The sequence below is a fragment of the Strix uralensis genome, chromosome 6 (assembly GCF_047716275.1).
Source record: "Strix uralensis isolate ZFMK-TIS-50842 chromosome 6, bStrUra1, whole genome shotgun sequence".
NCBI classification, from domain to species: domain Eukaryota; kingdom Metazoa; phylum Chordata; class Aves; order Strigiformes; family Strigidae; genus Strix; species Strix uralensis.
In genome coordinates, this window is record NC_133977.1 from 33,204,576 (window position 1) to 33,220,082 (window position 15,507).

The window sequence follows — 15,507 nt, forward strand, 5'->3', positions numbered from 1 at the left end:
TTTCAAAATCCTATTCTGAAGAAAAAAATACTCTAAAATTCAAACCAGTGCATGTAAGCAATGAAAATGCATTTTCGTGAAGATGAAAGGGTTGTGCATCCTTCCCTTTGTGGAAAGGGGTGTGCAGTGTTTATCCACAGATACTGTTTTTCTTGTCAGCTAAAAGAGTGAGTGCAGTTTATGAGAGGGTGGCTGCAAGCCTCCTAAGAGGGCATTTGTTCAGTACTGACTTAAAAGTAACACAGCCACTTGTTCATCATTGTAAAATACTGGTAAACAACAGTAGCATAAGCTGTAATTGGACCTTGTGAGCAACTCATCTGTGCTCTGTTCTGTTCCTATCCAGAAATAATAGCAGGGTAAACTCTTTTGCCTTTGCTAGCATTATACAGGCTTGACAGAATTGTGTCCGTTCCTTTTTTCTCTCCATCTAAGCAAAAAATAGTGTCCTGAGTCTTTGCTTGGGAACAATCTCTTTATGCTGTGTTTGAAAAAAGTAATTTGTTACACATATGCAGGTACTTTCCCTTTCAAAGCCTTACTTAGTATTGATATTTTGAGAGTAGTTTAGATTAATTGTAGACAATAAACATTGCTTCTGAATTAAGAGCACTCACATCTGAATCTTGAATCAAGAGAGCAGTTCTTGTTCCCCTTCTGTGGCTTCTTCTGAAATGTTTGTGAGTAAATTTAGTGTATGTTTAGGCAAGGGATGAACTGACCTTTTGTTCAGTGCTGTGGTAGTACAAAGAAGTATGAGCCCATCTCCCACACAATGTTGTGGGGTTCTTGTGTGCTGGGTCTGTAAAACTCTTCTGGGATTGCCCATTTGTGATGAACAGGAGGAAGGTCTCCAGGAAGGCCAGCAGCAGTCATCCTAACCTGGGACTGGACCTCTGCTCTCCGCAAGTGAAAGATGTGTAGTCTGTTGGACTTGCTTCTCTCCCCCTCCCCTTGTGTTCCTGGTGACTTGGCTCTAACACAGGCAATTCCAAACACTTCTAAATACTCCCGGCAACTTCCTTTCCAGCTTCCAACCTCCTCCTATTCACAACTGCACTGCCTTTATTCCTGTGTCCAAATGTAGCTGGTATCTGTGGCAACACCAGTAATAACCTACATGGTAATACCCCCAAGGAGGTACAGCAGCAGGGAAATGGTTTGTCCATTTGTGGCTAGCAATCTTAAAATGCTCTTAAGGGACTGGCAATAGAGAAAAGCCCCCTATACCATGGTCCCTATATGGGATGTTGTGTAACTGTAAGTATACGCTTAAACTGCTTGAAGTCAGAGGGATTTTAAACATGTGCTTAAGTTCACGTAGCTTACACATGGTCTACAGATGCCTTGTCCTGCTGTTACCAGAACTGGAGAACTCTTATCTAGAATTATTTTTAATACAAATTTTCCACTAATTCACCTTGTGTCTTGAGTTTGTCCCAGTATCTTATTTACAACTAATATTTATGCTGGTTTTTTCTTCCTGTGTCAAACAGGGTGTCCCCACTGTAAAAATGCCATTCCACATTTTACAACCGCTGCCGAAGTCTTTAAAGAAGATCGAAAGGTAACGTGCTGTTAATTATTTCTGAGATTTAAGAATGTTTTCCACCATTTGTACTTTATAGGCTTTGCTTGTAGATAAAATTGCTGTTATACTAGTAGAAATGTATCTGCATCTTAGGGGTTGTATCTTTTTTGGTCAAACTGAGTTACACTTTAACCTATTCTGTTTCCCTTAATTTGTTGTCTTTTCTGTTTAATTCTTTGTGTAAGAGTTCTTTTCTATGAAGCAAAACGCATTCTTTCTCACTGAAAAATTAATAAAAGGTAATTTACATTATCTCCATTCCCCTTCAGCTTTTGTCAGCCATTGAGGTGCATGTGGAGAAATCACAGTTGTGTGACAGTGCTGAAAACCTCAATCATATAACTAATCTTTGGTTGCATAGCATAAATATAATATATTTCTGTAAGTTGGCTGACTTGAGTCCAGGATGTCAGGCCCTTCTAGGACCCTCATGCTACTGCCTTGAAAATACATCTGATGGCTTAAGCACACCAGTTAATTTCCTTACATCAGCTGAACCATTTTAGCTGACTGCGTGCATATCTGGGATTAAAAAAAAATCATCTGAGCCATGGGATTTAAGCAGATAACTATCTAGAAACCCACTAATTGTCTTTGAGTGAAACATATTTCATTCTGATCTCCAAATTTGTTCCAACTTCACAACTACTTTGTGTTTAGGTGTGGCATGAAAAAGATTTGTCAATTTAATAGGGAAATTCCTTCTACAGCTTCTTGAGGAAGGGAACTGGAGAGGAGGTGCTGATCTCTTCTCCCTGGGATCCAGTGATAGGACATGTGGGAGTGATTCAAAGCTGTGCCGGCTTTAGACGGGACATTAGAGGAAGCATTTCTTTACCAAGAGAGTGGTTGGACACTGGAACAGGCTTCCTGGAGAGGTGATCGATGCCCCAAGCCTGTCAATGTTTTAAGATGCATTTTGACAATGCCCTTAACAACATGCTTTAACTTTTGGTCAGCCCTGAAGTGTTCAGGCAGTTGGACTAGATGATTGTTGTAGGGCCCTTCCAATGGAAATAGCCTGTTTTCTGCTCTGCTCTGCTCTCCTCTGCTCTGCTCTGCTCTCCTCTGCTCTGCTCTGCTCTCCTCTGCTCTGCTCTCCTCTGCTCTGCTCTCCTCTGCTCTGCTCTCCTCTGCTCTGCTCTCCTCTGCTCTGCTCTCCTCTGCTCTGCTCTCCTCTGCTCTGCTCTCCTCTGCTCTGCTCTCCTCTGCTCTGCTCTCCTCTGCTCTGCTCTCCTCTGCTCTGCTCTCCTCTGCTCTGCTCTCCCCTGCTCTCCCCTGCTCTCCCCTGCTCTCCCCTGCTCTCCCCTGCTCTCCCCTGCTCTCCCCTGCTCTCCCCTGCTCTCCCCTCCCCTCCCCTCCCCTCCCCTCCCCTCCCCTCCCCTCCCCTCCCCTCCCCTCCCCTCCCCTCCCCTCCCCTCCCCTCCCCTCCCCTCCCCTCCCCTCCTCTCCTCTCCTCTCCTCTCCTCTCCTCTCCTCTCCTCTCCTCTCCTCTCCTCTCCTCTCCTCTCCTCTCCTCTCCTCGAGAGGTAATTTTGAAACAGTTATACCCCTATTAATCTGCCTGCCACCATAACAGAAGAATGTCATGTTTTCTTTTTCTTTTCCTCTCATCTTTTCTGTAACTCACAGAAGATGCGTCAGATTGACAAGAAACAAATCATTCTTGTATCACTGACTGCATAAAATTAGAAGTCCATCACTTATGCCCTCTGGCACACAAAAGATTTAGAGACATGCAGCTTTCATTTCTCTTACTGCTGTAAATTTGTGTGCTTGGATACCGATTGGTTACTTGTTTGTTTCCAAGATCACTGAGAAAGTATCCTTGTTTTCCCACTTTTTTGGTAGTTCCCCATGAAGCCTCTCTTTCCTAAACGCATTAAAATTTCAGAGGAGATGAAGCAAAGGTACTAAACAATGTGAAACTTGCTTATTAGAGCTCCAGGATGTATTAACAAGCAGTCTGAATCATGGTGCAGTTTACTGGACATGGTAGTGGTGGTGGCAAATGCAGGCTTGTGAAGCTTTCGGTTCAGACTGCAGGTTATGAAAGGACTCCAAGAGCAGAACAGTGATTGACGGTTGCAACTCTTGACTTCAGTTTAGGGCTGAAGTGGGGAGGTATAAAATGTAATGAGTTGGAACAGGAGGGCCAGTAGGGAATATTAAGGCTGGTATAGTTTCAAAGAGGTGTGTGCAGTTAGGGAAAACGATGTTATTCCACCCCAGTGACTTATGAAAGTGCTAGGGATTGATTATCTGGGGACCCCTATTTAATTGTGTACAGCCATAACCTGCCAAGGTGCTTCTTGCTGCCAGTTTGTGCCCTTGTGGAAAAGAAAATAAACCAGTTTAAGACTTCAGTAGGTTAGATGGCTGTTTCCACAAGTAGCACAGGGCATATTCCCATGTTTCAAACTGGGCTGAGCCTTCAAACTTTGGCTAATTCATAGTTCTGTAGGGTTTCAAACTTCTGCAGAATTACAGCCTAAGAGGGAAGAAGTATTTCTTCTTTCAAAAACAGGGAAAGATTACTAATTTTCATTTTTAGTCTGTAGTAGTGTCTTTTTTTTTTTTCCCCTCGAGAAAGGTTTTTTTCACTTCAACAGAGTATGGTAGCATTTAAACTGTATCTTCTTTTCAATAAGGGTGGTCCTTTAATTAAACATTTAATTCTGCAGAAGCCAAAGAACAATCAAAAACATTCCAGCCTTGAATTGCTTATAAATGGTATCTTAAAAGGTATCCTTTGGGAGACTTTGAGTCTTTGCATTGGAATTTTGAAGATGAGCAGAGCTTGAAGCTGTTAAATACATGTCTTTGGCTCTGCAGATTCACTGTAAGGAGGTGGTTTTGGCGCAGAAGTCCCCCCTCCCCCGGGGCTGTGTGTAATGCTGTGTACTTTTCATCATCTGCACTGCTGGAGTTGGGAGTTTAAAAATGCAGTGCTCGGAACATTGGCCCCAAATGTCAGTTCTGGTTGGCCACATCACTGCTGGTGATTTCGGCAGAAATCCTGAGCCTGCTCGCTTGCCTAGGGTGTCTTTCCATGTACCTGGAGAAATTCAGTGCCAGTAAGACCAGATCAGTGGAGAAGCTAGTCCAGTGAAGAAGTTAGCATATTGCTTTCAGTTATTCAAAAAGAAAAAAAAAAGAAAAAGAAAAAAAAAAAGCCATCTGGAACATTCCTGCCTTGGGGCACTGTGGTCTTTGCATACAGCTGCCAGGGGAAAGCCTTTGGCCTGTGCTCCACAGCTCAAGTTTTGGCAGTGACCAGTGTATGTCAGAAAATGCAAATGTGAGGATTGTCACTTTGCTGAACAGATTGAAGAGCAGGAAGGCATGTTCACTAACTACTCCAGAGACTCTTGAAAGGGCACTGGCTAAATCTTAAAAAAATCTGCATTTTGCCTTTTGGCTGATCCTAAAGTTAAGTTTAAAGGAACTGATTTGTGATGCTCCAGCTTGAATTTGCTGAAGGAAAGCTCTTGACTCCTCAAGGCTTCTCAGTAACAAATCTCAGGAACTCCCCCAAAGGGGCTGCTGCTTGACCAGTCTTCTCCATTTTCACAGAAGACTGTTCCTGTACAAATGCACTGACCTAAATCAGAGGCCTGCAACTGGGTTCTAGCGAGTTTGTACAGAAACAGCTGTGGCAGAGATTGCTGGAAAGAGTACAGCTAATGGGGTGAGTTGGGGTGCTAGCAGGGGACTGCAAGACAGCAGTGAAACTGGTGAATCCCCAGTGTCTGTTGTGAACCATGGTTTGAACCAAATGTTATCCAAATGAGTTAATACTTCAGTTTGGCCAAGAATTTGATCCCTGTTTGCTTAAAAAGCATGTGTTGAATTTCTTTTTAATTAGACTCATTAAATATGGTCATGTTAGCACTGTACATCATGGTGTCTACTAACAGATTTTCCCTTTGCAAATAGGCCTGCTTTGAGAACAGCTGATGAATTACAGCTATGGTAATGCTGCTATGGCACATCAGGGCAGCTAGTAATGAATCTTACATTTGCAAGGCCTTTCACATTGAGAACAGTGGCTGAATTGCAACAAGCTTTAGCAGGCCAGCTCATAACTGCTGTTAGGATCCAGAACAGGTAATATAAATAGAAACCTATGGAATCGTCATAGAGAATAATGTGCATCTGTCTTATTCATAGGTGCTTTTAAGGCATTTGGCAACAACAGACTTTTTTTTCTAATAATCAGGTAATTGTCATCTGGAATTGACTATACTTTAATAATGTTGCTTGGAAGTATTCTTTCCCATGCTGCAATTTTACTTTTATTTTAATTTTTTTTAAGCTTATCATATATTATTCCTCTCGCAAATCAATATTCAGTTAGTTACTCACTTCCATTTTCATAACAAAAGTCAATATTAGCTCCAGCAGAGATTTATTTCCTTGAATCAATAAACCAGTGTGTGGCAGTACATATTTTAACAGGAGAGCAACTAGGATTGCAGGGGGTATCTTTACTATATCATCATATGGTGACTGGGAGACAAACTGTTAAAATGAAGGAGGTTTAAGAATAGAAAGGAGGAGTTACCTGGAAGGTCAAGGGATCCCACTTTCAATTTTCTGCACATCGGGATGTAATTGCGTTCCTTACCTGCAAGATCCCTCCAGAGCAAAAAGTTGTTTCTCAATTCTGTTGGAAGGGAACTGTGATTCCTGGTGTGTGATTAGATGATACTGCAAGTACTTCTTTTTCCTTCTAAACACAGTAAAAAAATAAGGCATCATCCTTCTGTTACAGTTGAGGGACATCAATGGTCGCATTTTCAGCGTAGGTCCACTTCTATTTAAGCATCTAAATTAAAAGTTCTGATTTTTGCAACAGCTCGGTGTTCGTGATTAGACCACTTCATCTGAACGATATGCTGTGCTCTGTTTCCTTTCTTAAGAGCTCTTCAGAGCTGGTCATACATCGCTCACATTCTAATGCCGTGCAAAGTTAAGTTTGCAACTCTGTAGTTAAGCTCCCACTTCTTTGGTAAAACCATGAAACGTTGCTGTGGGACTTCCCTTTTCACATAAAGATATTTTCCAGTCCCAGATGTTGCTAGAGTCATGTTAAACTATACTGACTATGGAATAAAGGAGAAAGGCATGCTAATCTGGTATTATTTTTTACATTTTGTGATTATTATGCATTATTATGATGCATACTAATCTGGTATTATTGTTTATTATAAGCTGCATACCAGTTGTGAGGAACTACCAATAACTTTAAGAAAGCTGAATGTACTCCAAGGAACTTCCTCTGGTGTCCACAGTCTCTGATTGACTCTCTTTTCATTTGATAACTATTCTATTCCTGCTACAGCTACTGAATAGGATGGTGATAAACCTGAACAGCATTGCCTCTGGAGAGAGAACTTGTATATAATGATGTATTGTCAATATCTAAGGCAGAACAGCTTTAGGTTGTGGAGAATCCATAACCCCATGGAGTTTTGTGTGTGTTGCAGATACAGCACTTAGGGGTTTTGCCTCCTGAAATGTTTTTTCAGTGGATTGTTCCCTCTGGTTAGAGGAAAGTTAGGAAAGCTCAAGAAATTAAATTTTAGCCCTAACAATTAAAATCTCCATAAAATCAATCATGTCTTCTGAAAGCTGTTATGCTGGGTTTTTCCATAATGAACATACACACACACACACACACACACACACAAGTCTTACACCAGCATTAGGAAAGTTTCTTGTGCTCTCAGACTTCTAGATAGTTTTTTCCCTCTTGATGAGAGGGAATTCATGAGAGGTGATCCCAAGTGTCTTGGCTCCTGAATACATATCAGGGATGTCTTATGCTTAATCTATCTGAAATTTCTGGTTGAATAAAGTTCGTGTTTTTACAAGGCGAAAGTATATAGGTCTTGCTAACCTGTGCTTTCCAGGGAACTTCCTCTAAATTGTTACTGGTAGTTGAATATGAAGATAATTTCTGAGAGTAATGTTCTCCAGAAGTCTTTAACCACACTTTGGCAGAGGTTTTTTGGATTGTTGTTTTTCCTGACTCAGTTTCCTGACTTCAGCGATGCAGAAAAACCGTATCGCTGCTCGCTTGAGCCAGGACTCGTGCAAAGCCTTTCTTTTTGTGGACAACACCTTTTCACGTGTGGCCTTTCAGTCTAGCCCTGAAGTAATTCACCCTAAATGAAAACTGTTGTAGGAGACTCCTCTACCAGAAATGGAGTTTAATATTCACGGTCCATGAAAACACAAACAGAACAAAGCAAAGGGCATCAGTGCTGTTTGCTGAAATTCTGGTATGTCTCGGAGTTCAGCTGTCTGAAGTTGATAGAATTGAGATTGGAATTGGTCCTCAGTCCAGAAGTGCGTTTTGCTACAAGTGTTTTTCAGCATTACTTTTCTCCTCTTGCAGTGAACTATATTTGATCTTCCGCTGTGAGACAGGCAAGACAATTAGGACTGTGATGCTATGGTAATGAGTGCATAGAGATGGTAGCAACCTCTATATTTAGGCTGCCTTAACATTTCCACTTTAAAGTAATCACTCAAGCTCTCCTAAGTACTCTTACTCAGCTACTGTTGGCAGCAGGCATTTGAAATGCAGCCTCAGATACAGTCTTGGGAATTAGATGTCTCTCTATGAAATTTTGCTCAGGTCTGTGTGAGTTACAAGGCTTTTGAAAATTGCCATTTCTCTTCTCTCACTGGCTGTAAAAATAACCGAACAGGAATGTATATTCTGAAGAGCTGGGCTCAAAATGACGTTTGCCGGAGCAGCGGTGAGTCCGTGGGGCTGTGTGGGAGCTTACATCAGAAGCATTCCAGAGAATGGACATGTCCTCCAGATGCTGCTCCAGATGTACATGTCCCTCACCATTAGACCTGTTAGATTAGGAATAGCATTAGGGTAATGTGACTGTTGCAGCCAGACTTAGACTGGGGTCTTTGTGCATTATTTCGGTGCACAACAAATGCACAGACGGACCAGCTTAGATTTCCATGTGCTGTAGAGAAGAGTTGTATCTCAAGCAGACTACTAAGCATTTCTCTCAGAAGCCACCTCCTGGTAGTCCTCAGTCATCTGTTTTGAGGCAACAAGTAAATATGTGCTGAACCAGGTTAACAGTGGCTTATAGCATTGCATTCCTCCACTGCAACCTCTTCTCCTGAAAAAGGAGAAAAACCTCTTCTCACAAAAGCCTTTTGTAAATGAAATTGGGCTCTTCACTCCAACCAAAGCCAGTCTAGATGTTTCCAGAGAGGTACAGAAAAAGAGGGCTTCTCTTCCTTCCAATGTACTAAAAACTAATTTTTTTAATCTCCAAGACACTATCTAAGAACAGATGGGTCATCAGTCACAACAGTTTCATGCCTCAGACCAGCTATTAAGATCTGGATGAGTGCACATATTCTTTCCCCTTTTTCTGGTTGTAATCTCTCCCTGTGTGATATTTAGAGCAGTGAGAAAAAGCAGTTTTATTTATTCTTCCTGTTTTCAGGGAACCAGGACTTCCAGTATTCTTTCTACACTAATACTGTGACATGAAATAAATGTTTGTCTCCACTGTAAGCTTTCCTTTACACAGAAGTAGCCAACAGGGCTGTAAATTTTGGCTGGCTGCTAAGGTCAGGAAGGCATAAATACTCAGATGAAACTCTTTTGCAGCGTGTGATTCCTAACCTTTCGTTTTAACTGTCTCTGAAAGAGTAGGAGTCTTTCTGTTTACAAAAAGAAAAAAAGTGTGATCATACATGTTTTTAACAGCTCTCAAGAGTCCTGTTTCTGTAATAGCCTTATTAATGTTTAAAATGAAAAATAGAAACCAAATATTTAAGGTAAGAACACTGCTCACTTTATATAGTCCCTTTCATCTGAAGACAGACCCAAGTGAGATCTTACTGAATATTGTCTTGTCAGGCCTTCAAAGCCAAAACAAAACAAGCAAATTAACAGAAGTTAGCTTTGCCAATCTTTTTAATTACTGCTAGGCTACATGAGATCAGGTTTTCTCATTTTGACAGTGTCACCATGAAACTGGAGACCATTATGGAATATTAAGTGATCTTTTAATTATGGAAGAACAGTTCAACTGCAACCCTAAAGTCACGCAAGCAAAAGGTAGTTTGATCAGATTGTTTGAAGGAGGCTTGTGGAACGGAAATTTCAGGTTAAGATGTGTCTGCTCTGAAATTAGCACTTGATACATTGTAACCCACAATTGCAAAAATCGTTCCTCCAATTTGTTTGGTGTTTTTTACATAGCTTGTACTTAAACCTGCGTGCTCTTCAGCAGAGCATGTAACAGGGCTGTGAAGGCAAGCCTGCGTGAGCAGCAGTTTACGTTCAGAGAAGAACGGCTGCTCGCAGGAACAGTCAGTGTGAAATCACAGCAGAGGGCTCAGCTGCTTTAAGTAGAAGCCTAGGAATTGCCTTTTGTTTCAACATCAGAAAAGTTAAGTGCAGCCCCTCCTCAATACTTCACAGATTCAGGTTTCAAATGTCAAAGCTTCTAGGGTTAGCCTGAGCTGATGCTCTGGGGCTGTGAGGTTGCCCTTCCTCGCTCTGCCTGTGCTGAAGCAGGCAGGGACAGAGGGTGTTGCTCTGCTGCCAACAGGCTGAGAGCACGGCAGGCTGTTTTCTACTCAGGGTTTGTTTGTGTGACAGTAGCATCTAGAGGTCTCAAAAGGAATTTAAGCCCACTTTGCTAATGGCTGCACATAACATGCAGTCCCTATCTTAAAGGATAGAGTAAAAAAACACAGGAAAGGAAACATAAACCCAGGCTAAGATTGCAAGCAAGCAACCTTCTTCTCTATGTGCGTTACTTGGTAGACAATGCTCTGGCCTCTCACCCATCCATGTTTGACCTTGGGAGAACTGAATGGAGTTCTATTTGGGGTAGAAATCATTAATCTTTTATTAGCCTGCATAAGTGACCAGCTGTGTTTGTTCAAGAACAGAAGAGGTAACTTTTCCGACCATTAGCCATGCCGCAGGATGGAGGTTGGGTTAGGTGGTCATTACTGTTATCAAAGTCACCCTGTCGCTATTCATCAATTAAAACCAAAGTGTGGGAAAAATACTGCAGCGTGACAGAGCTGTGACTGCGTGCTTGGATTTGGTTTCCCTAACACAGCCTCTGGATTTTCCACTCGGAGTCTAACGCAGTGCTCAACGGGGAGGCTAGGAAGGTGATTTTCTGCTCTGTGAGTTGAGCGTGCCTTGCAGCTGCGAAGGCCAGGTGCTGTGTGAGCAGCACAGTGTCTCACTGGGAGGGAGCAGGCTTCTGCTCTTCCATTCGTGTGGCTTGACCTGATGACCACCCTCTGATCTTCCTCCACAGCTGAGCCATCACAAAAGCTGTTGCATTTTTGGCAGAAGACTTGGGTCTCTCCTAGTGTTAAGTCTAAGCTGCAGCAGCATAACCATGAAGTGGAGTCCTGCTTTGTCTTCTCCTGCCTCATGCTGATCTCTTGCGTTTCAGATTGCCTACGCTGCAGTGGACTGTGCCAAAGAACAGAATCATGACCTGTGTAAGCAGGAGGGAGTTGATGGCTACCCCACCTTCAACTATTACAACTACGGCAAATTTGTGGAGAAATATTCTGGAGAAAGAGGGGTAAGTGAAAGCAGGAGTCATCACCTGATACAGGGAGGAAGGTCTCCTCTGCCTGTGCTGTTTTGCAAATGAAAACTGCGGGGTAAATTTTTATCATGCTGAAAGGACGTTTAACTGCTTCTGTTACTGTCTTACATGGATGAATCATTGTGTACCACACCCCTGTACATCTCTGCATTAGCAACATACTTGGTCTATTTTAGGAACGTGAGAAGAGGAAAAAGGAGTAGATCTGGTAATGTTTTGCTGTATATTTTATTCTTTAAGCTGAAGTCTGCAAGTGAATTTGGACTGAGTAAAAGTGAAGGGTTTATTGCATGGGCTGCAGCTAGATGCAGAAATGCCAGAAAATACAGAACTTACTCCTGTCGATTCTGGATCTGGATCATGCATATACTGCAAACATGTTACGGGTCCACCAGTCTGCCAAATGGTGACAGACCATTGGTTTTATAGCAGGGACAAAGCTGTCCTTTGGAGACTGGGGGAAACTAAATATCCCATTCTTCCTGAATCAGATTCACTCTTGGAGCTCAGGATGGAAAGATCAATTGTGCCAGCTAGCTCATGGGCTAACGTTTCATTCTTTTGTCCTTCTGTGGCCTGCTCATTCTATGCTATGAGTACAAGGGGCAAAATGGCATAATGCCTTCCGTGGTTGTAAAGTGCCTGAAAATAAGGGAGCAATCCACTTATTTGTGTTTGTTCTTTGTCATAACCTTCTAGAGGGACGTTACTCCTCAGCAGTGATTGATTGCCTGAAGAAGCTAGGGTCTGCAAGAAGAACTTGGGGTCTTCAGCCATCCAGTGATTTTGATAAGAGCCTTGCCTGAAAGTTATTGCTGCTATTACAGCTCACCAAATTATAGAGAAGCATGAAGAAGAAAGCCAAATTCTGAGGTTCTTTGTCAGTCAGGATCTTAGGGAAGTCTTTATGGAGCTTTGCCTCCCAGTTTTCTCCAGCGTTAGGACCCCAGTAATTACCATTTTACGCGTGCTGATCCAGGTGTTGTTATGGATACTGGGTTTAGTTCCAATTGTGGATCTTTTCTTAAAAGTAAAGATGAGTGCAATAGCCAATAATTAAGTAAAATTTCAGCCGCAATTTTTGTATTTCTAACCCATATTTATAGAAATTATATATGAAAGGGAGGATCTGTGGTGGCTGATAAAAAGAATTTAGCAAGACAGGAGTGCTCTGAGGCCACAGCAGTTGGGAGATGATTATCCCTATGCTGGAAAGTGGACTGACTAATCCCCTACATGCAGCCAACCCTTTCTTGGGTGGAATTAAATTACCCAACAGGAACATCACAATTTCTCTGCTGCTGGCAGCTGTGTTCCCCCTCCACCTCTCCTGGGACCTGTGGTCTTCTGCTTGTGCAGCATCAAATTAGGTTTTGTTATCTCCTATCATGGTAATGCTGGAGGCAGTGCTTAGCACAGTGCCTTCCGTGGAGTTTCCAGGTCTCTTCACAAATCTGTTTCAGTAACAAGGGATTGCACTGTTAAAGGACTTCTCATCAGCCTGAGAACACCTTTTGAACCATGTTGGCCAACCACCTCCTACTTTGCAAAAGAAATCTCAGGAGAGAGCAGTAGGAGTCAGGGGACCTGCTTTCTGTTCCTGATTCTGGCGCTAAATCAGGTGTCCATGAGCATTTAGTTTAGTGTGGTCCAGCTGGTGTATCATCATTTCACATGGGCAGGGAAGAAGAGAGGTGATGTCAGCTGCTGTGGGAGCAACATGACATGCTACAGCAGGAGCCGTGGCCAGTAGAGCAGGAGCTCTCAGCTCCTTAGCACCCCACACTGGAGAACTGGCTAGGGAAAAGAGCAGGACCCCCAGCAGTAGCCTGTAAGGGGTCCTCCACACCTCCAAGAGAATTAAAGTTCCAGAGTAGAGATTTTTGGGCATTTCACCCCAAGCAACTCAAGCAAGGAAGAATCAGGACACCCTCTGACCCAAGTGTACTTTAAATGACTTTCAGACACACAGCTTTGAAAACTGGGTCCTTTCATGGGGGCTGTTGATTGCCAGATGTCTCCACATGACATACGGCCAAAACTTGTCACTTCATGTTTTGTTTCAGTGGAAGAACAGTGTATAGATTTAGAAGAGTGTGTTGTTGTTCAGCTTTCTCAAAAGCTTCCCAGCTTTGGGGTTTGTTTTTGGTTTCTTTTTAATTTTTTTTGGTTTGGTTTTTAAAGTCGAACTTCAACTTCTGTTGTTTTCTACCTCTCTGTATTTTCCCTCTTTTTCACCAGTTTTGATTGGTGTGTTTCAGGATTGCTTAAAAGTAAAAATGGTCACATTGGGTGGGATCAGTGTTACTTAGACAACTGTAGTGTTGGTCTACCCGGAGACAGTGTGTTCAAACACAGGTGTTCACAGCTTCACCTATATGAGCCTTTCGAAGTGCCTGCGAGTTGTGTTCAGAGCTTTCCTTGGAAAAGGAAACTGCTGGCATCCAACAGCCTTAGAGAATCAGAAATTGTAAGCTATTGAAATACAGAGGTTGGCATCTAGGCATCCAGGTTTGGAACTGTTTGACAATAATTTTTACAGTAACTTGAAAAAATGTAATTCCCATCATCTGGATGTGTGGTAAAGGAGGAAGATCATGAGCAAAACTGTTAAGGGATGAGGAACAGTGGCAAGTGTGTATATAGCCAACAAATGATCCACTAACTGCTGTCAAAATGACACACCTAGCATACAAATGCAGCTTGAAAATGTCTTTGAGTGTTTTCCACAAAAAGGCATCAATGGCCCTTCTAAGGGACAGATTTTACTTTGTCCTGTGAGTGTCCCTTCTCTTTGAAGTTTGACATGTGGAATCTGCATGGCTGTTTTCCTCTTGCATTGCAGCAGAGCAGCACTGGGCCAGAGCACTGCACAATGAGGCAACGCAGAAGCAATAACCACTCCTTAGTTTATATTCTGCCGTGGGATACGGAAACTAAAAAGTGTTCTTGACACATTGTTTTGGTTTGTTTGTCAAAATATGACCCATATTTTTCTTTCTTCAAAAACAGGAGTCTGGATTTACCACTTTCATGCGAACCCTGAGAGAAAGAGACCATGAAAGAGTAGGAAAGAAGAAGGATGAATTGTAGTTTCTGCCTCAAAAGAAGCTTTCCGCTGCACTGTGAATGGTTCCAGGTCTTTTGTTAATGCACCTGAGACTTCACATATTCTCAAGACAGAGACTTTTTTTTATAAACAGCCATGGCCATTTTGTACAATTTTGAAATAAAGTGAAACCACTTGATTTTTAAAAGGAAAATAAATTAGAATGTTGCCATAATGTTTTAAAGAAAACTTAGCATTTTCTCTCATGTTGTGAGACTATGCCCACTGACACTCCTATGCAATATTTTTGTAGTCTGTAGTGTGTCTGTAGGTGATGTCGTTTGATAGGGTGAATTTTTTTTTTTTAACGTATTGCAGTACATGTAAAAAACAAAGGGGAGGGGACATGTTTTTTGGTTTGATTCTGGTTTTTTTTTTTTTAAACTAGTGAAGGAAAATGGGACTTGTAAGACACAGATTTATTCAAATGCAGTTTTACATTCTTGTGAAATAGTTACATGTTCTTCAGTGAGATTTGGGGGAACAATTTTAAGGTGCTCAGGGATAAATATGGTATCTGAGTTAATGAAGACATTAACATTGACCAGTCCAGATCTGTTGATTTCATTTAAATCTCTCTGGTCCTTAAATGAGGACTGTTTACATACCTTTATAGAATGTATTGAGTGAATTAAGCCAAGTATCAAAAATCAGCAGACCATGGGTAAAATTAAACTAAAGTCTCCTTTTTTGGCATCAATAATGTTAAAAGCATCTGTAAGTTATGGCAGGAGTGATTATCTTACAGGGGTATACAATTACCCTTATAGGGTGTACAGTCTCCCTTCAAATTATGATTGGGCCATATCAAATATGTATTGGAAAGTGTTATGTTCAACTGTTTTGATAAATGCATAATACTTTTGATAATGGAGTAATTATGTATATTATGTGTTTACATTGCAAAAGTTTATCTGCATTTGTATGTGGGATTTTTCCTTTTTGCTCTTTAAGGAGTTGCATAAACAATCTCTCTCTGACAAAATCATCACTGTAAAACCTGTATTAGCAGGAGTTGAAATGTGTTACACTCTTGATGCTTAGAAAAAAAAAAAAAAAAAGATGATCTGGACGTACTTAATGTCTTCACAGGAGGGGAGAGGGAGGGGCAGAAAGCAGGAAGTTGTGATTCACTTTGAACTAAAAATAAATTTTAAAAAAGACAA

At 41.7% G+C, this 15,507-nt stretch overlaps 1 protein-coding gene across 1 annotated transcript in view; it reads left to right on the top strand.

Annotated features, from left to right (window-relative positions):
• Positions 1–15,507, top strand: part of PDIA5 (protein disulfide isomerase family A member 5) — a 103,444-nt gene extending 87,937 nt beyond the window's left edge. Inside the window, exons 15-17 of the mRNA XM_074873602.1 lie at positions 1,497–1,567; positions 11,071–11,205; positions 14,245–15,507. Of these exons, the coding sequence (XP_074729703.1) occupies positions 1,497–1,567; positions 11,071–11,205; positions 14,245–14,325 (287 nt within the window). The 3' untranslated portion in view covers positions 14,326–15,507. The remainder of the gene's footprint in view (positions 1–1,496; positions 1,568–11,070; positions 11,206–14,244) is intronic.